The sequence below is a fragment of the Erigeron canadensis genome, chromosome 8 (assembly GCF_010389155.1).
Source record: "Erigeron canadensis isolate Cc75 chromosome 8, C_canadensis_v1, whole genome shotgun sequence".
Classification (NCBI taxonomy): domain Eukaryota; kingdom Viridiplantae; phylum Streptophyta; class Magnoliopsida; order Asterales; family Asteraceae; genus Erigeron; species Erigeron canadensis.
The window spans coordinates 41,650,209-41,672,910 of record NC_057768.1 but is presented as its reverse complement, the minus strand read 5'-3'; the positions used below and the strand labels follow the sequence as shown (position 1 = coordinate 41,672,910).

Genomic DNA, 22,702 nt, shown 5'->3' with positions numbered 1-22,702 from the left:
TGAATTTTTCTACAGTGATCGGGTAAATCAAGAGTTTCCCTTATTTGTTTTCTTTTTACTATAAATAAATTGTCGTTTTTAAACAAATTTGAAATTTGAATGCGTGATATTATCATCTCAGTTTTATATGTAATATCCAAAATTATGTTTTCAAATGTTGTAAAGTTTAGTGATATACTAATTCATTACTCATATAAGTTAACTGATTATAGATACTTTAAAATAAGATAATGATTTTAAAGCTACGGGTGCTTGGTTGAGGGGTATGGGGTATTAGGAATGACAAATATAATGAAAAGTAATGCTTGATATGATATAATGCAATCAATGATTACTCAGTTTTGAGTAATACTTCATTAACCAACAAATTAGGGGTAATAAAAATTCATTACCCAATTTCCGTTTTCTCTAGCTATTTATGCTACTAAAATTTCTCCACGTTCAGTTATTTTTATTTGTTAATATATGATATTTTATATATGTAGATTTATATATACTATTAAGAAAAATATACTATACACATTTAATTGTTTGCTCGATCATGCAATATACGTAACATCAATTACATTTAAACTTATTTATAATAAAAAATTATATAATACATAATAACATAAACTTTTTTTTATTAAAAATTTACTAACTACAACTAATATTTACAATTATATACTTGATATAAGCATCAATAAAATTAGTTTCATAAAAGGAACCAAGAAATATCAATGACAAAGGTAATGTCCACTGCATTCCTTGGTAGTTAGTATTATCATTGTCTTCCCCTTTACCATTTTCAACTTGAACCAAGCATCGTTTTAAGTTTTTAAGTATTGAAATATTAATAATATCAACAATGTATTTTTGTAATTGATACATTCAGTTAAATTAAGAACGAATTACATTTTTTGTCCATGAGGTATCCCCAAATTTGCAAGTTTGGTACAAAAGTGTGTAAAGTCGTGGAACCTATCCCTGTGGTATCACAACCGTTGCATTCTTGGTCCAAAAGTAACGTTCCATCCATTTTCAGCTGTTAATGCACCCATGTGCTTAGCACGTGCGGGGTAGTTCAGTAATTAAAGCCCTCCCACCCATATATAAACCTAAATTCACCCCCAAAAGTCATTCACTCGGTTTATCACATAATAATCTGAAAACCCCAATTAAAAAAAAATACAATTAACAACTTGCAATGATTCTTTGTAGCTGCGGCCATCCATCTACGATTCGCACCTCATGGACTGAGAATAACCCAGGAAGGCGATTTCATTGTTGTTCTAGAAAGGTAAAAGATTTATTATAGTCAATTAAATGAATTTGACCTAATTATTTTTTTCTTTGAATAATCGAAATTAGGGTTCAAGACATGGCTTTATTAGTTGGCATGATCCACCTATGTGTAGAAGAGCAGTTGAAATTATCCCGGGGGTGTTAAGATCAATGAACCGATTTGAGGAGGCTTCCAGAGCTAATAAATTCAAGCAAGAATATACAATAAGTTCTTAGTAATAAGTTGGATTATATTTGTTGCTTATATGTATTTTAGATGAAATTAGCTAGCTTTTAGATGAAATTAGCTTCTTTTTTAATGTGTTTTGTTTTCCTGTATCAAATGGATGTATATATTGAATTTGTAAGATATGAAATTTGGTACTTGTGTATATTTGTTTGTAAATGTGTGGTTTTATTCCAATTGCAACTTATTAAAATTGTCAATTAGAGTCAAAAAACATGTCCAAAAAACATGTCATAATTGAGAATTAGAGTCAAAATTCAACAAGAGTCACAATTGACAATTAGAGTCAAAATTCAATAAGAGTCAAAAATTAATTAATTATGACTTTTTATAGTCAAACATTACCAATAAACAGGATCATGAGTAAAAAAATCCAGAAAACATTACCAAAATTGTGCCACATTTAGTGTCACTCATACATTCATTTAAGTTGCATTTCAGTGTTTTAGTACACACACATACATTAGTCTAAATAGGAAATAGGTAACAGCATACAAGATCAAATACGTAAGTCTTTAATACACACCAAATAAGTTCAAAGAAAAGCATAAAACTAGTAAATCAGTTGGCAGTCTTGCTTGAACCAACAGCTTTTGAACCAACAGGCTTCTTCTTAGTTGCAGGCTTCTTCACTGCAATCTTCTTTCTTCCATGACTTGAACCAGCAGTAGTTGAACTTGAACCAACAGCTTGTTGACTTGGTCCCCTTGTACATGTTCTATTGTTGTGTCCATCTTGCTTGCAATTCCCACATTTAGTGTAAGCAGCAGCCCTGGTAAGCTTTCCTCCCTTCACCAACTGAATCTCAACTTGACCCCTTCTCCTCTTTTTCTTAGGCCTCCCTATTGAAACCTTATGTTTTGGTGGAAGAAGTGTGATGGGACTTTCAAACTTTGGCCAATGTGCCCTTCCCTTGGTAGGTCCAATTGTAAAACTGTACATAGTTCTCCAAGTAGCAAGCCAATAAACAGGATCTACATATGACTCAGGAATGCCACATTTCATACCATTATTTGCCATGTCATTGAATGTAGCCACAGCATGTTTACATGGCATGCCAGATAATTCCCATTTTCTGCATGAACATGTCCTTTCAACCATATCTACTACATGTTGATCTTGCCATGGACCAACAACCTGAAACTTTGTACCACCATTAAAGAGGATCTTGTATCTTTCAGCCTTCTTCTTTATCAACTCAAACATGGGTGTTAATGGCCCAACAGCACTGTCAATCATCCTTTGTACCTTAGCATGTCTCTTCATCAAATACTCCCTTACATATTCTAAACACAAGATTATAGGCTTCTTCCTACCATCTACAAGTTTTCCATTCACAGTCTCACACATATTGTTCACAAGTACATCACAATGACATCTCCCTGTTAATTTTGACAACTTTTAAGACAAAAACACAAAAAAAAGTATGCAAAATTGGCAAAAAAATATACAAGTCTTACTAGAAAAGTGTGACCTAGCCCAGTGTCTTGGTGGAATTGTCTTCAACCATTCATATGCAGAATTGTTGACTGTCTTTAAGTCTTCCATGCACTTGGTAAATTATGGAACTGTTGTTGCAGTGGCACACTTCCAGAGGAAGTCTTTGTAAAGTTGTCCCCTATAAGTCAGCTTCATGTTCTCATATGTGTGTTTCAAGCAACGTCTGTGCTCTACACAGGGAAATAGTTCTGAAATGGCTGGAATGATCCCCTAAAACCCAAACAGTTTGTTAGTAGTATAAATATAGTATAAATAGAGTATAATTACTAACATATACATTAGTAAATATAGTAAATAAAGTAAATTGTTAATTATTGTACATTTTGTGTATCACTTATGAAAGTGATATTAGACATGTGATTTAGATCAAGATCTCCTCCAAGATGCCCAAGAAACCATCTCCAAGAAGCCTTATTCTCAGATTCCGCAATCCCATATGCAAGTGGAAAGGCTCCATTGTTTGGATCTATTCCAACAGCAAGCAGTAACTGACCATTAGTCAATCCCTTCATGAATGTCCCATCCAATCCCATAAGATCTCTTCCACCAACTTTAAAACCCTGGTTCAATGAACCCAAGCATACATATATTCTTCTAAACACTCTAGTGTTACTGTCTGGATTTGGTTATGGCTCATAATCAAGCCTCACAGTTGTTCCTGGATTGGTTGCTTTTAATTCTAACAAATAGTCTCTCAAAATGGCATATTGACTTGTGTAATCACCCATCAGTCTCTCCTTTGCCTTGATATGTGCCCTGTATATCTTGTGCTTAGAGAATCCTATCTCATACTTCTGTTGAATTTGTTCTCTAAAATGACTTGGTTGAACTTTTGAATCTGGATGTAGTTGTTGTTGAATCTCTTTAGCCAAAAACTCATAAGTACATCTATTTAATTCTCTAGCATGTAGACATTTATGGTGATCTTTGTATGTTTTGACCACCCATGTGTTATCTTCTTTTTTTTCTAGACACATGCAACCTCCAAGGGCATTTGACCTTTTCTTCTTTATCTTTTTCAGATTCCTTTTTCTTGAGATTCCTTTTGTTTTTGTTTTTCTCTTTCCTTGCATTTTTCATTGACAATATATTTAATAGCCTGCTTTGTAAACCTAATGCCTTTTGGTGACTGGGTTGGACTATTCAAACCATGATGCCCAACCTTTTGAGATGGCCCAGTAGTATTAGTTGGCCCAACATTTTTATCCAAGTCTTTTTTTTTGTTGACTACACCCCACATCTGCATGAAAAACAGGAATAGATCCCTCACATATTACAGTAAATCTCTATACATCATTTTTGACAATTTTTATCAGTCTTCTACTTTCAATTGATAGCATAGTAACCAGCTCCTTAACCTCCAACTTAGTTCTAAATGCTTGGCCAGGATAGAAATGAAACTTCTTTTCTGGGTTAGTGTTGTGCTCCCTTCTCAACTGCTTCAGAGCTTTTGTTCTAGCATCATCCCCTGACTCTGGTTCACTATCAATATTATCATAATTGACCCTCTCAACCTCCACATCATTGACCATGCTCTCATTTGGCTTATCCCCACATGCAACCCATTATACATTAGCATCTACATTGTCTCTGAAGTCTGTCATATCCACTTCCACCTCATTTATAATGTGTTCATTGTCCACAAAATCACTGTCTTCCCTATTCTGCTCACCCTCAGTTGCATCAACACCAGTCTCACTACCCTGCCCATGTTCTTCAACCTCAACAACTTGTACACTAATACCAGTACCACTACCCTACCCATATTCTGTTTGGTTTGGTATACTATCATTGCAAAATGCCTCATTGAAAAATTCATCATTTATACTTTCCACATTACTACCTAATTCATTAACTTGCCCACTACCATCTCAATTATCTCTTTCCACAGGGATTGGTACATATGCATCATCAATGAACAACCCATTTGACCAATAAATCTCGATGACTAAAATTCCATATCATTTCATTAAATAAATGACCTCGCCCAACAATCATATGCTATTTTCGTCAACAAGTTATATCATGGCAAATAGACAAGTGGTCTCCCTACTAATCATAATTAGGGGTGTATGAAATAAACCAGAAAAACGGTCCGAACCGTGTGATCCGAAACCAAAAAAAAAACCGAAAAAAAACGAAAACCGAAAAAAACGAAAAAAAAACCCCGATGTGTAACGGTTTGGTTACAGTTTTCAATATTCATTACACGCAGTTAACCGAACCGAACCGAATTTTGATATACACCTACATATAATCACATATATGTACATTTACACATATATGTATTACATGAATATATCATTTACAAATCTATTTAGCTAATTTTTGTATTTGTTGCCTAATATATTAACAGTTTTTCTAACTTTCTTTCACAATCTATGATTAGTTTTGGATATTCTAATTAATTTTCTTATATATATATATATACTCTCTTTAAGAAAAAGTTATTAACTTTGTTTAAAATATTTATCAAAAGTATTAGTAATATCATATAGAAGACATTTTAAGTAGTAAATCATGATATTCTTAAATGAAAACTTACATTACATAAATATAACGTTAGAAAAAAGTAATTCAAAATTATATTTAACGTATATTTATTTATAAAACAAAATAAATATAGCGTTAAAAAAGTAATTCAAAATTATATGTAATGTATATTTATTTATAAAACAAAATTTTAACGTAGTTAAATAACTATTATACATAGAGAAATTAATTAATACAATATAGAATGACTATTATAATTGAAAACTTAAAGTTTATATTAGCATAACTTTAATAAATGGTTAATCGAAATTAAAACCGAAGTTAACCGACTTTTTCGGTAACCGATTTGTCGGTAACCGAAATTAACGGTTAAAAATTTAAAACTAACCGAACCGAAAGCCGAAAAGCAGTTCGAAATTTTTAGCTAACCGAATCGAACCGAACTGTTTACAGCCTAATCATAATACAAACATTAATTAACATTTAAAAATACATATTTTAAATATGTCGTTAACTTGTATATTTGATACGAGTGTATATTTAATTATACATAATATACATATAGTTGTATTATGTGTCACGAAAGTTGAATAAACCTATTACCAAACTTGATAAATCTATAACAACTACACATTATATTATATATAGTTATATAAAATTTATAAATCTAAGATATATGTTTTCATTAAATGAAATAATATGTATACGTATATCCGTTGCCTAAAGACCTTATATAAAACGAGAATGATATCCGCGCGTTGCGGCGCTGATAGAGGTGGCGGCGGTGACGGCGATGTAATGCCGGAGGCGGTGGTGGCGGTGATGGGTGGTAGCGGCGAGCGGCGGTAGCGCCGGTGGTGGTGGTGGCGCCAGTGAGTAGTGGAAGTTATTGATGTAATGTGGTTATGATGTATGATACATCATGCATTAGAATGTGTACATTGTTAAAACTTAAAATCAATATTGAAATTTTAAGTTCAATGTTGAAAATCAAAAGTGAATTAGCTTAATAATACTAGCCAAATGCTCGCGCGGTGCGGCGGTAAGATGGTGGGAGTGATAGGTCACAGAGTGTGATAGGTCATAAGAGGTGATCGATTATAAGGGGTGATAGGTGATGGGGGTGATCTACATGAACGTGCTCTGCCCTTAGTCGTACGGGTTTTGTCCTCGGATTTCAAAATGACATATCTAATGAAAGAACATGAAATTTCAAAAACACCCATATAACTTTTATATTTTATCAATGTATGGTTTTTGAGATAAAAGATTTTGAATAATTTAGATGAATAAAATGATGTATGGAGGAGAGGAAAAAAATGAGTTGTTGAACTTTGAGGAGAAAGAACAAAAATGAATGATCGAGATTTAAGGATATTATAACTATATTAGGTGATGATATATTGATATTGAAACTAATGGATAAAAAGAGAGTAATTTGGGTAAAGTCGTAAACTAAGTTTTTTTTAAGAAAATGGGAGGGTAAATGCTTTATAAAGGTTGTTTAGATTGTTTATTCTAATTGTAACAACCGTCCCACAAATGTTCTATTTAAGTTCTTAGAAACGTACATATGCCACTGGATCGGCCAGACAGTTTAATTTATACGAGTTCTAGACGTACTTTAGATGTTCATTATGAGCTTATATGAACTTCAAATTGATCTAAATATTAATATTGTACGACGAGTTCATGATTACGCTCAATAATATAATATGTTCGGTTCGTAAATGTTAAAAGTTCATAAAAAGAGCTCAGCTCAAATTAATTGCAAAATGGTCCTTGTAGTTGTGAAATTTCATTTTTATGGTAAGGTATAAAAAGAAAGTGTAAAACCCTAAAAGTTTACTATTCATCACCTCCTACCTCTCTTCACTCACTCCCACACCTTAAAACACACACTAAATTCATCTCCAGATTTTGGTTGGTTTGGGTGAAATCATTGATATCATTAGCTTCCTCGTAATCATCAAAACGTGTTTCTGCAATCGGTTTTGAGGTAACAACAACAAATCTTATGTTTTGATGAAACTAAAAATAAACCTTTTAGACTTGTGTTCTTGATGATTTGGTCGATGATTGATGTCAAAAACGTGTTAAAGATTAATGGGTTTATGTTTAAATGTGTCTAGTAACTGTTTTGTGATCAAATTTGGGTCGTAACATGCCTTAATCTTCAAAACTCGTGATTTTGTTAAGTTCAGTCTTATGTCCGTATGCCTGCAACATCAAACGAAATTATCTTGTTCAAAACGAAATTAGCTTTACGAATTTAACAAAAAACTTCGTTCAGTTCAGTCAAACGAACTTAAGGTCTACATTCGTTCAGTTCAGTCAAACGAACTTAAGGTCTACATTTGTTCAGTTCGGTCAAACGAACTTAAGGTCTACATTCGTTCAGTTCAGTCAAACGAATTTAAGGTCTAAATTCGTTCAGTTCAGTCAAACGAACTTAAGGCTCACTTTCGTTCAGTTCATGTACGTAAAGTTCAGTTAAAACTATGTTGAGTCAAAACGTTCAAAGGACCAAATCATCCGTTCATCAAGGTCATTTGTGATTTGAATAATCACTTAGACTAATATATGTACTTCTATATGGTTATTACGTGCGTAGGAGTCCGGCAAGGCGTAATTGGATCTCGATAGATATACTTATCTATCTTTATACTCGTTCACTGTACTAGTTCTCTATATTGTACCATATCACTGTGAGTTCACTTATTCCCCCTTCGTACATTTTTAAAGTTCTTTATCGGGGACTGAAAAACATGAAAACTATTTTGTACTTATATATATATACAGACTTATATATATATTTTCTTGACTGTACTATGTACTATCTTGAGACAGACAGACTATTTATGTACAGACTATTTTCAGACAGACTATGTACTGACAGACTATCTATGTTATGATACTTATTTTCTAAATGTGTGTTCTAGATCTTGAATGGGCAGGATCTTGAATACATTCTTGTATGTACTTATTGTCTATGTATGAGACCTAAGACTTACTGCTATCAATTCATCTCCCACCTGTTCTGGGTTTGGACCGTAGGTATTATGGACAGCGCTGTTAGGGTAGGCCCATCCTCATTCTCCTCAGGACAGGAGAATGCATATTACCTAGACTTATTGATCACCTGTTCTGATCACATGCTCTGGTCACCGGTTCTGACCTAGTTCGTACTTATATACTTTCTGATTACATGAGTTCCCTGAATTTTCATAGCTCGTTATGGCCAAGCGGATTAGCAGTAATAATAGACATACATATTAAGTACATTACGGACTCTAATCTACTGTTATTACAGCAAGGTACTTTTGACAGGCATACAGACTTTTGACTAGACTTTTATACATATCAGACTTATGTATATTTATAAAGTACTTTATGTGAATCTCACCAACTACTTTTGTAGTTGACCTTTGAACTTACATGCTTTTCAGGCTAGGTACTAGGTCTTTAGCATAAGAGTCTTCCGTTCTAAGCTCATCCTTTTGGTGACGGTTCGTGCATACAAGTCCTGGAGCTACGAAGGCCTTATTGCTATTCCAGTTCAAGTACTATCCTATGAGACAATTGTTCTGTCCCATGAATTTGACTATTCTGATTCAGTTAAATTCTGTAATAACATTTGTACTTCTGATCTAGACTTAATTATGATTTGTAATGACTTTGTTCTCTTGATCTTTGATTAATCTTAATGGCTGTGTTGAACTTGTACTGAGTGCATTTGTACTTGTCTGTGCATCCCGTATATTCCGCTTTAGCGGGGTGTTACACTAATACTAGTGCTTAGACCCCGTGTGATGCACGGACAACCCTAAATAATTTTTCTTAAACTTTATTTTAAGATTGTATTAATGAATAAATATAACTGAGTTGGACATAATAAAAATATTCTTATGAGTTGATTAATTTAAAGAAGAAGAATGCCAGATATACCTTGGGATTTATTAATGATACACGAGGGCTTAAAACGCGTACATTGCACGCCGGAGAGAAATTATAAAATGGATTGCCCATAGTAGGCGCATATAAGAAGGATTATGTTGGTTACCTGGATGTGATAGGTATTATGAATTTCCCCCCACTTTGATATATAGACCCACGTGGATGCGCTATAACCTTAAATAATTTATTTAACACCAGTTCAAGCATGCATGTAGCGAATCAAATGTACTCCTATTACAACTAATGACCATTTTAAAAAAAATTAATGACTTAAAATGCATAGAAAAGTCTTATTTAGCATTAAAATAAACCAAATATACCTCATAATTTTCATCACAAATTTGATAGGCTGTTCTTTGTATAAGATTTGAAGTTTGTTGATCATTCATTTTAACTCCAATAGCACCAGTGGCATCTATAATCCTAACTTGCACATTAAACCTACAAAAAAAAAACAGAGATACAATTTTACCACACAACTTAATGATTATAGAGTTTTAATATGAAATATAAATATATACCTAGGATTGATGAGAACTCCTTCCTTGTTACATGAACAACAAATCCACATTTTGTTGTCCCTTAAAGCATCAATAATGTCGACTGCATCCATGTAGAGATCGGTCAACTTAACTTCTTGAGAACAGTTCACACATTCCATTGAATACCATAACTGGTCGGTTGGAATAAAACCGATTGTTGCAACAACAACCACTTTATCAAACTGTCAAAATGAAAATGTTTATACATTAGAATGTTAAAAAGCTAGTTATAAATTCGAAAGAAAGTTATGTTAAAAAGTAATCTAATCAAAAAAGAAAAATTCACAAACAATGAATAATTACATGTTCGTCCATTAGGATTATCTCAATACTACCTATGTTATTAACATCTCCATATAGAGGTTGCTTCCATAGACGCAAATTCTAACCGTTATCGTACATGGCTTATTATTTGGACGCAAATTTCTAATTGAAACATGGTTTAGTGAAGCCATGCTAAAATTGATTTGTTATGTGTTTACGTTTTGAAATGTCTTAAAACTGAATGGAAGTGGCCTTATATAGACATAGACATGCAAGGAAGTAACCGTCACAAGCAATACACGAACGGTTACATATTCAAATTTTCGAAAATTTGAACTTCTTGAAAGTATAACTAATCCGTTTTCAAAAATTTGAACTTCTTATAAAAGTAACTAACCCGTAGACCTTCCAAAAAACAATATTGTAATGATTTTTGGGCTTTCTTGCATTTTTAAGTATGCCACATAGGCAATAAGTAATAAATTTTGAATTGAGATTTATACCATGTTGGGATCGTGGAATCACGCATCCCCTCCAACCTTCAATCCTTCAACAAGACAACAAAGTACGCATTATCCATAACAAATGACAACTTCAGTTTATCACCACATGGTCCACATCCGCTCTCTCCAACCATTTTCATTTCAACAGAGTACATTTTCATTCCACACTTGCAAGTTTTGATTTCATTGGTGAGACTTTTTGGTCAAAGTTATAACTTATTTTTCACTAATTTTTACTCTCCAGGTAGTTGTCATTCGAAGATTTCGAGAGCTGAGTCATGTAAGTACTACATTGCAAATGTATCAAAATCAAGAAACATAATGCAATCTTGGGGATATAAATGTAAGCCATTTTGTGTACATTGAATTCTCAATGATCAAAAAGTTTTAAATTTTTGTTGTGTTTGTAATTAAAAGTTACTTTATGCAAAACATTGCAGATACATTAATACCAAGTAGAGACATGGGATTTAGGAGTAACTGTAAAGTAGACTTAAGTAGTGATGTTGAGATGGGGGCTAAGTTGTATTTAGGGATGGATTTCGGCACATCTGGTGCAAGGTATGCGATTATTGACAAGGAAGGGATTATATATTCCGAAGGCAAGAGAGATTACCCTATGTTTTTGGTAAGATTTTTATGTAGCTATAAATCTTATGCCTTATTCTATTGATTGAGTTTATCAATGTTTATATGTTACTATAAAAAAGATAGCCACCAATAGTAGATTATAACATTTTATATGGGAATAGAAGGCAAAATGGCAACAAGTTGCGTTGTTTATCCTTTCTATATAGTAAATCATCACCAAGTCGGTGTAGTGAAATAGTCCCGTTTCCTCACAACAGGTTTTAGGTTCAGATCCTGCCCTAGGCATATTTAGAGATGGCCAGAGAAATGGCTGGAATCGACCACACGAAACCCATGTTAGACCGCTGCATTATGTCAAAAATGGCTCACCATCCCGGGTGACCTCAACCAAGGGAAAACCTTTAAAAAATGTCAGTAGAAGTATAATCGAATACTTAGAATACCAATATATGAAAGTTACAATTAAACATAATGTTTGAAGTGGGATATATACAAATAAATGGACTTAAGTTGACTACAAAAAAATGTCAGTAGAAGTATAATCGAATACTTAGAATACCTATACTATAATAATGGAAGTAGGAGATTGCGAGCCCTGTTTACTCGGTGAGAATTAGTCTAAACAAGTAGTCCTTTTAATGTTGCATACATTTTGCTCATGTAGAGCTTCTGACATTTTGCAGTGTAAGGCCAGAATATTTTCCAATACGAAGCACATGTTACAAAGGTCTACGTTTTTACATAAATAACTAATATAAACACCAATACGAAATGGTCTCGTTTTGGAAGTTTATTATCGGTCCATTTGACCTTAATAACCCAAATGCTTACACAGAAGAGGAGGAATCAAATTTACTAGCTGAGGTTCTGGGCTGGATCTTTTGAAGATAGTGTAAAGGCGGGTTCACTTGTTTGGAAAAACATAATTCCCGACATTACTTTTACATGGTTGGGGATTTATATTAACATTTCGGTTTACATGGTAGCTTATGAAGAAAATCTAAACTTCAAAAAGAGATGTTACACATGACTTAGAATCCAACGTGTTATCTCAACATAGCTATAGCTTAATATGTTCATTGATTCACACAAAGTTATTGAGGTCTCATGATAAAAACGTGAGTCATGCTTTTAGTTCTCCTGTTTGTTAGTAGCAGGGTATTGAGCATTGATCTTATTATATTCCTATTTGTTTAAGAGACTGTACAAGATCGTTATTTGTTGTCTAGGAAGAGTGGTGATGCAGTTGATTGGGTGCGATCATGGAAAACAACACTTTTTTCTCTTCTTGAAGATATACCGATTACTCTACGTTCATTTATTATTTCCATCTCTATTGACGGTACTTCTGCAACTACTCTGATTTTAGACAGGTACCAATTCCTTCCATTATGGCTTAAAAGCTTAGGCTTTAATTATTATATTCTAAAGGGGGCCATTATTTAATCTCCATTATGTGATTACTAAATTAAGCTAAGATAACATATTTGGACTCCTGAAGTCTATTTGACCTTAAAGTCAATCTATACTACTTCTGTTCATATCTGCAGCAAAAATGGAGAAGCTTTAGCAAGACCTTTACTGTATAACGAGAGTTGTCCTGACGCTTTACCTATTGTAAAATCCATTGCCCCTTCAAACCACACAGTATGCTCGGGTTCTTCGACCTTATGCAAGCTCGTTTCATGGTGGACCTCGAGCCATTCAACTAACGAGTCTGCAGTGCTAATGCACCAAGCTGATTGGCTATTGTGGATTCTTCATGGTAAAATTGGAGTGTCCGACTACAATAACGCGTTAAAGGTATGATTCTATTGTCTATACGCATAGTTTCACTTTTGAGGTTAAAAGGACTATGTTTGGAATCTTCGTATGGATTTTGATACACATTTAGCACCAATTGTTATTCTTTGTCGGGATTTTTGTTGAAATCACCTTTCAATATATAAAGACCCCGTTTCTAATTAATTTTTCAAAATGAGTTATTGTCTGTTTGATTTGATATTTAGAGGCGTGAATTAGTAGTCGTTGAATTCAGATTGACTTTCTGAAATCAGATATGTTATTTTCAACATCTGATACATGGCTCATATTTTCTTGCATAGGTTGGCTATGATCCTGAACTCGAGTCTTATCCTTCGTGGCTGAAGTCCCAGCCATATTCACGTGTTCTGCCAACTGTCCAAGCTCCAGGAACTATAATTGGCACCCTTAAGGAGGATATAAGAACAAAATTTGGTACACATCTTCCTCTGCTTGGGAAAAGTAGCTTGTATGCGTTTATCATATTGAGTACATTATTTTTAAAGCCCCTTACTACAACTTCCTTGAAAATTACTTGTGTGCCTTATCGTATTGAGTAAATTCTTATACAGGTTTTCCTGAAGATTGTGTTGTTTGCACTGGAACCACGGATAGTATAGCCGCGTTTCTTGCAGCCCGAGCTACTCAACCTGGAAAGGCGGTGAAACCTCTTTAAACTTTAGGTTCCATTTATTCTAGGGGTCCAGTCTTTGTTTATAAAAAACAGAACGGGACCTTCAAGTGATTGTATCTTCTAACCGTCTCCGGACTAATCACAACGTTGTATATAGGTAACGTCGTTAGGTTCTACACTTGCAATAAAACTATTAAGCACTACGAGAATTGAGGATGCACGATTTGGGGTGTATAGCCATCGTCTTGATGACAAATGGCTTGTTGGAGGGGCCTCAAACACTGGTGGAGCTGTTCTTCGGCAACTTTTTTCAGATGAACAATTGGATAATTTGAGTACACAAATAAACCCAATGGAGGCTTCATCATTAGACTATTATCCACTACCTACTGAGGGCGAGAGATTTCCAATAGCTGACCCCAAAATGGTGCCAAGGTAAAGTACATTATTTCATGTCTGTAGTTTAACATTTGCTGGTTTTCCCAGGTGCTTTGACTGCTTTCCCAACACTCATATTTGGTTTAGGTTTCTTCCATCTTTTGAAAAGAAAACAATGCTTTGTGTAATATATGATGCGAAACAACTGCTTTCAAATTTAAGTTTGAAACTTATGCTTTAAAAAAGTGCAACAAAGTTCATTTTTGGATCAATCATACCAAAGGAGTGTTTGGATTTGCAATTATTTTTTTAAAACCTAGGTAATCTACCCACTTTGCGAGTCAACTAATTCCAGGGTGACCGCTCACGTTGCGAGTAGCCCAGAGTCGTTCCCGGTGAACCTCCGTGGCTACAAGGGCGTATGTTTTTTCTCCTAAGATTCAAACTTAATACCTCTAGGTATTTTCACCCTTAGGGACCAAGTTTTTATCACTAGGTCACCACCCGTTAGTTATGTTTGGATTTGCAAATTGGAGCTGATTTTCTGACTATTGCAACTTGTATAATCTATTATTGTTTGGATCCAATAATAAGTTTCATACAAGCTGCAACAGAATTGGTTATCTGATTCTGATCATTAGATATCGTTAGTCACTTCAAAACACACATCCAGTCACCTCCTAAATACAAAAGTGCGTGTTCGCCTTGCGCCTTCACTCTCTGAAAAACAGAAACACAGGTGTAAATGTCTAACTGATATTTTGTTGTTGTTTTTCACGTTATAGGTTGAGTCCTCGACCAGAAAGTGATGTAGCATACTTGCACGGAATTCTTGAATCCATAGCACGCATTGAGGTAAAACAGTTGTCTTTCTCAGAATGCAGGAAACCGTATCCTATTTGTAGGCAAAAAGCAGAATGCCTGTTATTGCACATATGTAACAAATGTTATACAAGTGTTCGACAGAGCTTGTTGACACAGTACTATTTGGTCATTTAAAGACGATGAGTCGGTGATGAAGCATTTTGTTTCTGTTTAGGCAAAAGGATATGCATTGTTGAAGGATTTAGGAGCGACCAAAGTGGAAGAAGTCTTTACAGCAGGCGGTGGATCCAAAAATGATAAATGGACAAAGATTCGAGAGAGGGTGCTTGGTTTACCTGTGAGTCAAGCACTTCAAACAGAAGCGGCTTACGGGGCTGCTCTATTGGCATTGAAAGGAACCCAGTGATGATAAAAGTATTAAACAATAAAATATACATTGTTATTTTATCTAAGTTATAAGATAGTACCGCAGATGGTAAAGCAAAAATTTCTATCGGAAAGTTGTGCATTGAATGTTGCACAATCAAATACTACCGTATAAATTTAGCAAACTCGTACAGAAAGTCCTTTTAACCTTCATACTCCTTGATTTATCCTCTTCGGTTGACATATTCGTATGTAAATAACATACCAGGTATTACTTTTTGCATAACTTTGAACCCAAAAAAGAGCGAACATAAAATGATGTTTTAAGATGCTAAGATTACTTAATTGATGTGAAAAAAGTTTAATTGAATAAGTTAAAGAAATATTAAGCTTGGAAGGGTGGACAAAGTGGCTTACCAATCGCATCTCTCCCTCATCACTCTTATTCTCACCGTATTCCGTCCATCCTAAGGGGGCGCGGGCCACGAAGTGCCTTACCACTCCTCACCTTTTTTATTACCCGTTTTTTTCTACTTGCAATGTCTCACCATTTTCCCCATCTTTTTTGAACTTGGGAAAAGACAAAAGGACAAAATAAAAGACAATAATTTAAAAATAAAAATAAAAAATGATACGCCAACTGATAATTATACTCTTTAGTTTCCTCTCCACCCACCCAGTGCCTATAAGGTGGGGCCATGTGTTCATAAGCAACTTGGTTACTGGGTTTCTCCCCTGAAAACTCCGTGCACCGTAAGTATTATAAATCATCAAAACAAATAAGTGTGTTTGACTACCAACTAATCTAAATGAAAGTGTATATACCAACAAACCACATGGATTAGCTAGTTGGGACCAACATGCCAAACGAACTAGCAATATGGATAGACTAATATATCAGATGAATCACTAAGATGGATGGACCAACATATCAGATGGATCAAAAAGCCTATTGAACCAACATATCAAATAGATTAACAAGTCAGAGATACCAACATGTCAGATAGACCGGCAATAATGGATGAGCCACCTCGATACATGGACCACAACAATAGAGAAGAAACTCGTTATTGTCCAATGAGTACGAAGAAGCCTAATACATGGGTAATGAAGTTATGAAGCACCTCAAAAAGAGACACTCTATTATCCAAAAGTAATACTATAAACAATCAATCTCATGTTCTCATTTATGACATTCTAACCAACTATATATCGTTACTAAATTATCTCATATAAGAAACCCATACTTATTCTCTCCCTCAGACGTGGTCAAAAAGTGAAGCCCGGAGGCTAATGGTATGTTTTTTAGTCATCGTAAGTCAAGCTCATTCGGACTCATTCCATCATCTCAAGAGGAGTCATAAATTTTCTTCTTCACTGAAAAAGAAACAAAAATGTTACTTTCAAATGATTTATAATCGTCCACTTGAATAGGCGAATGGTGTCTCATGTCTTGCCAATTGTATTTTGTTGTTATTCAAAACTTTCCACTAGCTTATTGGTCCACCACTCCACCTTTCTTGGATTGCAATTGCAAATAAATTTACTTGTATTACTATGAACGTTTCAGTTTTATTTTCTCAAAAAAATTCCCCTAACTAATTCCCATTTACATATAATACTGCGAAGCATTTAAAACATATTATACAAACGCATAAAATTACCCCCTTCGTCCCATTTTAGTTGTTATATTGACTAACTTTGACCGTAAATAACTTTATATTTGATTTTTAGGTTTGTCATATACCTAATTCATATATTTTTTTTCTTTCAAAAACTCATACTTTTTTAAAAGTGTTTATTAATTGCTCATAATAAGGGATTTATACCGGCTCCGTTTTAGAGAGTCTTTACCCTCAATACCTTGTAGAAGCCGTCTGAAAACTCAGCTCCTCTAGCATGCTCCATTGTAAGACTTTTTTAAAATTCCTTTAAATGACTTTCCCATGTTTTAAACGGGAGACCTACGATGACAAGAACTTCAAAAACACATCTACCACCGCTCAATACGTTAAAAGTAGGAAAAGTAAAAATGAATGAAAACATTCTTTAATTTTCCATCCCCTCCAAAAGAACACAATTTATAAACAACGTGTCTAAAACCCGGTCCAGATACATAAATCTCACTGCTATCTGTATCTATCTCCTGTAACATCATTTCAAGCACCAATTTTTACCCATACAAAACACACGCACCATTCACATTCACACACACCACACACACTAAAATCATGAATTCCAAAGCCCTCTTTGGCCACAACTTACACCTAAAATCAATTCCAATCCCAGTCTCAATCAGTCCTAATTTCAATCCAAAGTGCCGCATTCAATCCGTTTTCCGATCATCTCACTACCCGCTCCTCCGAAAAACCCGGGTTGAAAACCTGATAGTTTTAAATCGTCTAAACCGCTCCCGGATTTTCGCCGCCGTTTCGTCTGTCGGTGAAGATGAAGAAGAGGAAATCAATAGCACCACTAAAATAGCGGTTGTCGAAGAGGAATTGGCGGGAAATGAGAGTATATGGGAACAATTAGTTGAAATTGTTAAGTTTTCAGGCCCTGCTACTGGTTTGTGGCTGTGTGGACCTTTGATGAGCTTGATTGATACTGCTGTGATTGGCCAGTCGAGCTCCATCGAACTCGCGGCGTTAGGTATTGTTTAATTTATTTCATTTTCTTTGTTTTTTTTTTTTTAATCGTGTTTGGTGGTTGTATTTGTAAATATGTAATGTGTGTTGTCAGTTATTATAATGATGATATAAAATGTTAGTTATAATAATACAGTATAATTTAAGAGCTGAGTAGTGGTTTGTTTGAATGTGAATGTGTTTGCAGGGCCAGGGACGGTGCTATGTGATTATATGTGTTATATATTTATGTTTCTTTCTGTAGCCACTTCCAATATGGTGGCCACTTCACTTGCAAAACAGGTCTGTTTCGATGCGATTAAAGTTGGCATTGGTTAAGGTTTGGTATATTTTTTGTGTGAAAGCTTTGTTATCGAGTTAGTATAAGCTTTTGGTGTCTTATAAGTGATCGAGGATGTGGTGCTAGGTTTATGAGTGAATCTAATTGACAACACCACTCGATTTGAAGTTACATGACACAAATATGAAACCGTTTAAGTTAAAATATTATGTGTATAGCTGTTCCTGTACTTGTTTATTACGGTCATGCTTTTCTCCTTTGATGCTTGTGCAAAAATTCTTTAAATGGTTTTTGGGTAAAAGGTATACCCTGGTTAGATTTAAATTCTTTAAATGGTTTGGTAGTCGAGAAGTTGGTTTCGGGAACTCCAGAGCTTTTTAAGATGGTAATGAATGCACATTAAATTCTTGGGCTCGCCTGGGTTTAATTTTTAGTTGTGGAAACCTTGGTGTTTCATCTTTGCGTCACACTTATTTTGTAAGAAAACTTACACCTTTTAATGTACTTGCTACATATTTACGAGTTATCTAGTAATAACTTGATCCCGTGATCTCTATTTTGTTTCCAGTCTCACAGCATGGGAATGAATTAGGAATGATATGTGTTCTACATTTAAATTGTACAAACCCATGTGCCAGAATATTTTGAAATTAGTTGTTAACAAGCTATGTCGAGAAATTGTTAGTCTTTTGATTATATTCAAGGAAAATAATCATGTGTTTCTCCCCTTATCCCTAATTCATACGTTTTCCCTTGAGTTAGCTGACTAGTCGATTTATACAGGATAAATCTGAGGTGCAGCATCAGATATCAACTTTGCTTTTTGTGGGATTGACATGTGGGATAATGATGCTTTTCTTTACTAGGTTCCTGGGAGAATGGGCATTGAGCGGTAATAGCTTGCTCCGAGATTATTTTCTATTTCCTTCAACTGGAGATATATTTAGTGCTTAGCTATGTAGGAACCTAATGATAACACTTGAGATAAGGTTTGATTTCTTAATTTGAGGTCAAACCAACCTTTTTTAGCAAGACACTTGATAGTTGATATGGATTCATTAGACTTAGATCACATGCTACAATACAACACAGTTTTTGATTTTTTAAGCAAAAATAGAACCATGCCATTTTTAATATCGATCAGTGTTATTGGGCAGGGACATTTATCTCTTAGTTTTTGAAGCACTTTATTATCTTATGTGAATGGATTCTAGTAAGTGATGAGTTATGAATGCAACTCTTTCAGCTTTTTCTGGAGCCAAGAATGCACATATGCTATCAGCTGCAAACACTTATATTCAGGTTCTCTGGAATTTACAAAACCTTTTTGTATAACAGTTATTCTTTTGATCTTGGTTGATTATATGGTACTTTATATTGATTAACTTAGAAATTCCTTTTGGTTTGGAGGATGGATAGATACTTTAAACATATAAATATGACGTCAAACACATGTGATTAATCAGTTTATTTGTATATGTTAATGCTAGTAGATTCGAGGCTTGGCATGGCCTGCAGTTCTTACTGGATGGGTTGCACAAAGTGCAAGGTGACTAAACATTTCTTATTCCACTAATTGATGATTATTTGGTAGATTCCAGTATACATCATCTCATGTTGTCCTGCAAAGTTAATGACATATTAATGAAGATGAATTCTATTGTGCAAGTTTAGAATATAATTTATATATGATGGTCATTAACTACTTGCTGTACTATAAACTCTGAAAATCAATAAGAAAGGATGGCTTATCATAACCAACGCTCAGATGTTTTTATGAACAAGTGGCTTGACTTGTAACGCCTATGTATTTTTCTTTTTGAGCAGTCTTGGAATGAAGGATTCATGGGGGCCTATGAAGGCTTTGGCAGTTGCGAGTGTTATTAATGGCATTGGTGATGTGGTTCTGTGCCTATTCTTAGGCTATGGTATTGCCGGAGCAGCATGGGCAACAATGGTGTCACAGGTATACTAAATGGTTCAAGATGCATCCATTAAGCTAACTATTTATTTTATAGTGTCATACTTACACATGTTGTAGGTGGTTGCAGGATTTATGATGATTGAAGCCCTGAAGGATAAAGGGTATAATGGTTATACCCTTGCTGTTCCATCAGCTTCTGAATTGTTACTAATATTCAAGCTTGCTGCTCCGGTCTTTATTATGATGATGTCAAAGGTTTATATGCTGCACTAGCTGTTCATTAATAAAAGAAGGAAAAAAAATATTAACATTCAGGAAACAAAACCCTTTTCTTATGTTATCTAACTTTTTTAGGTGGCATTCTATTCTCTATTAGTTTACTTTGCTACATCAATGGGAACACAAACTGTTGCTGCTCATCAGGTTAGTTCTACTTGCAGCTCTGCGGACTTGTCTCGAGTTGTTTCTTGCTATTAAGATCCATTTTCGACTTTAACAAGTTACTTTTTGGTCTAGGTTCTTGTCCAAATATACACTATGTTCACAGTATTTGGTGAACCTCTCTCCCAAACCGCACAATCATTTATGCCAGAGCTTATATATGGTGCTAAACGAAGCCTATATAAGGTTGTGCTCTTGTGCAATCATTTTAGCATATTTTTAGTGCATTTTTGTCTTTTTATTCATGTTTACTTTGGTTTCATGAACACCACTGTCTCTTTAATTTATCCCAGGCAAGAATGCTCTTAAAGTCGCTGTTGATAATTGGTGCATTTTGTGGATTGACATTAGGGGCTGTTGGAACAGTTGTTCCCTGGTTACTTCCCCAACTTTTTTCACCTGATCCAGAGGTCATAAAGAAGGTCAGTTCTTTCTTTTTTTTTTCCTCCTTTTTTATGTTATTCTGTGCCTATCTATAACTCCTTGTCACCCTCTGTCCTACACTCCTACACTATAACACCAAGAAATAAGAATGCAACACTATTTTTTGTGAAATCGAAAGAATCAGTTTTTTGTGAAGTTCTTTTTATTTCTTCCTATGTGCCCATTAGAAGTTATTACAAAATTTAAATGGGATTCATTATGGTTCACAAGTTTTTTTAGTTTGGTCTTGTTATGGCCTATGGGATTATTTAGGTAATTGGTCAAGAGTCAAAGAATGATGTTAGAGCCAAATCAATCTTAGCAACCTTCTGGAGTGATGGATAGCTCTTTTACAATACCTTCTTAATAACGAAAATTTTTTATTTGTTTCTTGAAGTTTTAATTTCATTTTCCATCATTGCAGATGCACACAGTTCTACTCCCATACTTCCTTGCTTTGTCTGTGACAGCAAGTACCCATAGCCTTGAAGGAACATTATTGGTATGCCTATTGTTAGCCTGAAAGATCACTCTAGTTACAGCAAGATCCGAATGGCATTATCTTCTCACACTTAATGTTGTAGTGCATATGCTTGTTCCTTGTTAATTGTTCAAATGTTTTTAAACCATATGGTATTTCTTTTGCAGGCTGGACGTGATCTAAGATTTGCTAGTTTATCAATGAGCACAATCTTTTCTTTGGGTACACTTCTCCTCATGGTAAGGAATTCAGATTTGGTTTTCTAGTGCTGGTTTCATTTCTGATATATCTGGAACCACCCCTTCCACTCAATGTGTCTCATAGTATGATTAATATCTGAATTGTCATAGTTCAGTTAGAGTGTTTTAGTTTTCTTCAAATAATATGACAACTCTCAATTATTACAGAATTAGGAAATATTATTTGATCAAAATGAATGAAATTTCCCGTTTCTTTTTTGTTATTTTTAAAATTTTTTTATAACCTGCACACTTATACAATATATGCTGCTATCAGTTTTGTAACAGTTCAGGATTTGGTTTGCCTGGCTGCTGGTGGACGTTAGTCTTGTTCCAATGGGTAAAACTTTAGTTACAACTAAATCTGAAACATCCGTGTTTATGATTTTTTAAATGAGCTATTACATTTTTTTGCTTTTTGACTTGCAGTCTCGATTTACGGTTGCTCTCATACGTCTCCTCTCTCCAAATGGCATCCTCTACTCTGAGGATATGACCCGTTATGAGCTTGGCAATGTTGCCACTACGTAGAATGAATTATAGAACGTCAGGTCTATTTGATATCCGATTAGCATAGGTTCTGTGCTCTATAGGTAATCATCTTAAATCAAACATTTAAGAAATTGGCATTCTTTCAAACCCAATTGAAGTTAGGATTATCATTGGACTCCCTTGAGGATTATAAATTGTTTACTCCACTGGGTCACTGGGTCCTCTGCTGTCAGTTTTTTGGGCTATGTGAATAGCTGGGTACAATGCATAGCCGGAATGTCAGTTGCCCTTCCTTGAGAGTTGAGATGTGTTGTATATTTTTCGGTGGCCAGTCACCATTGTATTGCTTTGAACTATGTATTATAACAGTAGTTTTCTTGTTTTGATCATGTTAGTAATTTTAGAACA

The 22,702-nt window shown here is 34.6% G+C and overlaps 2 protein-coding genes across 3 annotated transcripts; both read left to right on the top strand.

The window, feature by feature from the left end:
• The first annotated feature begins 10,808 nt into the window (after positions 1–10,808).
• LOC122579376 (D-ribulose kinase) lies at positions 10,809–15,579 on the top strand. Of its 2 annotated transcripts, XM_043751543.1 has the most exons (10): positions 10,809–10,918; positions 11,014–11,112; positions 11,210–11,397; positions 12,594–12,733; positions 12,911–13,163; positions 13,466–13,598; positions 13,736–13,824; positions 13,955–14,232; positions 14,961–15,030; positions 15,215–15,579. In XM_043751543.1, the coding sequence occupies exons 1-10, from the start codon at positions 10,852–10,854 to the stop codon at positions 15,404–15,406; spliced, it is 1,509 nt and encodes a 502-aa protein (XP_043607478.1). In that variant the 5' UTR covers positions 10,809–10,851; the 3' UTR covers positions 15,407–15,579. The 2 variants fall into 2 exon arrangements, with proteins under 2 accessions (XP_043607478.1, XP_043607479.1); XM_043751544.1 differs by lacking the exons at positions 10,809–10,918; positions 11,014–11,112 and having other exon boundaries at positions 11,234–11,397; positions 12,590–12,733.
• Positions 15,580–17,458: 1,879 nt separating this feature from the next.
• Positions 17,459–22,702, top strand: LOC122579477 (protein DETOXIFICATION 46, chloroplastic-like). The gene is made up of 14 exons (XM_043751658.1): positions 17,459–18,018; positions 18,202–18,296; positions 19,078–19,186; positions 19,541–19,596; positions 19,788–19,843; positions 20,122–20,260; positions 20,336–20,473; positions 20,573–20,641; positions 20,735–20,845; positions 20,953–21,081; positions 21,507–21,584; positions 21,731–21,802; positions 22,080–22,142; positions 22,232–22,702. Exons 1-14 carry the CDS (start codon positions 17,598–17,600, stop codon positions 22,331–22,333), a joined length of 1,638 nt encoding a protein of 545 aa, XP_043607593.1. The 5' UTR covers positions 17,459–17,597; the 3' UTR covers positions 22,334–22,702.

What these genes read in the sequence shown, in the direction of transcription:
- LOC122579477 (XM_043751658.1), top strand. Translation starts at nt 17,598, where the DNA reads ATGAATTCCAAAGCCCTCTTTGGCCACAACTTACACCTAAAATCAATT. An exon ending in ATCCAGAGGTCATAAAGAAG is followed by an intron (nt 21,082 to 21,506) that starts GTCAGTTCTTTC and finishes CCATCATTGCAG; the next exon opens with ATGCACACAGTTCTACTCCC. An exon ending in GCCTTGAAGGAACATTATTG is followed by an intron (nt 21,585 to 21,730) that starts GTATGCCTATTG and finishes TTTCTTTTGCAG; the next exon opens with GCTGGACGTGATCTAAGATT.
- LOC122579376 (XM_043751543.1), top strand. Translation starts at nt 10,852, where the DNA reads ATGACAACTTCAGTTTATCACCACATGGTCCACATCCGCTCTCTCCAA. An exon ending in ACCATTTTCATTTCAACAGA is followed by an intron (nt 10,919 to 11,013) that starts GTACATTTTCAT and finishes TTTACTCTCCAG; the next exon opens with GTAGTTGTCATTCGAAGATT. An exon ending in GAGATTACCCTATGTTTTTG is followed by an intron (nt 11,398 to 12,593) that starts GTAAGATTTTTA and finishes TTGTCTAGGAAG; the next exon opens with AGTGGTGATGCAGTTGATTG.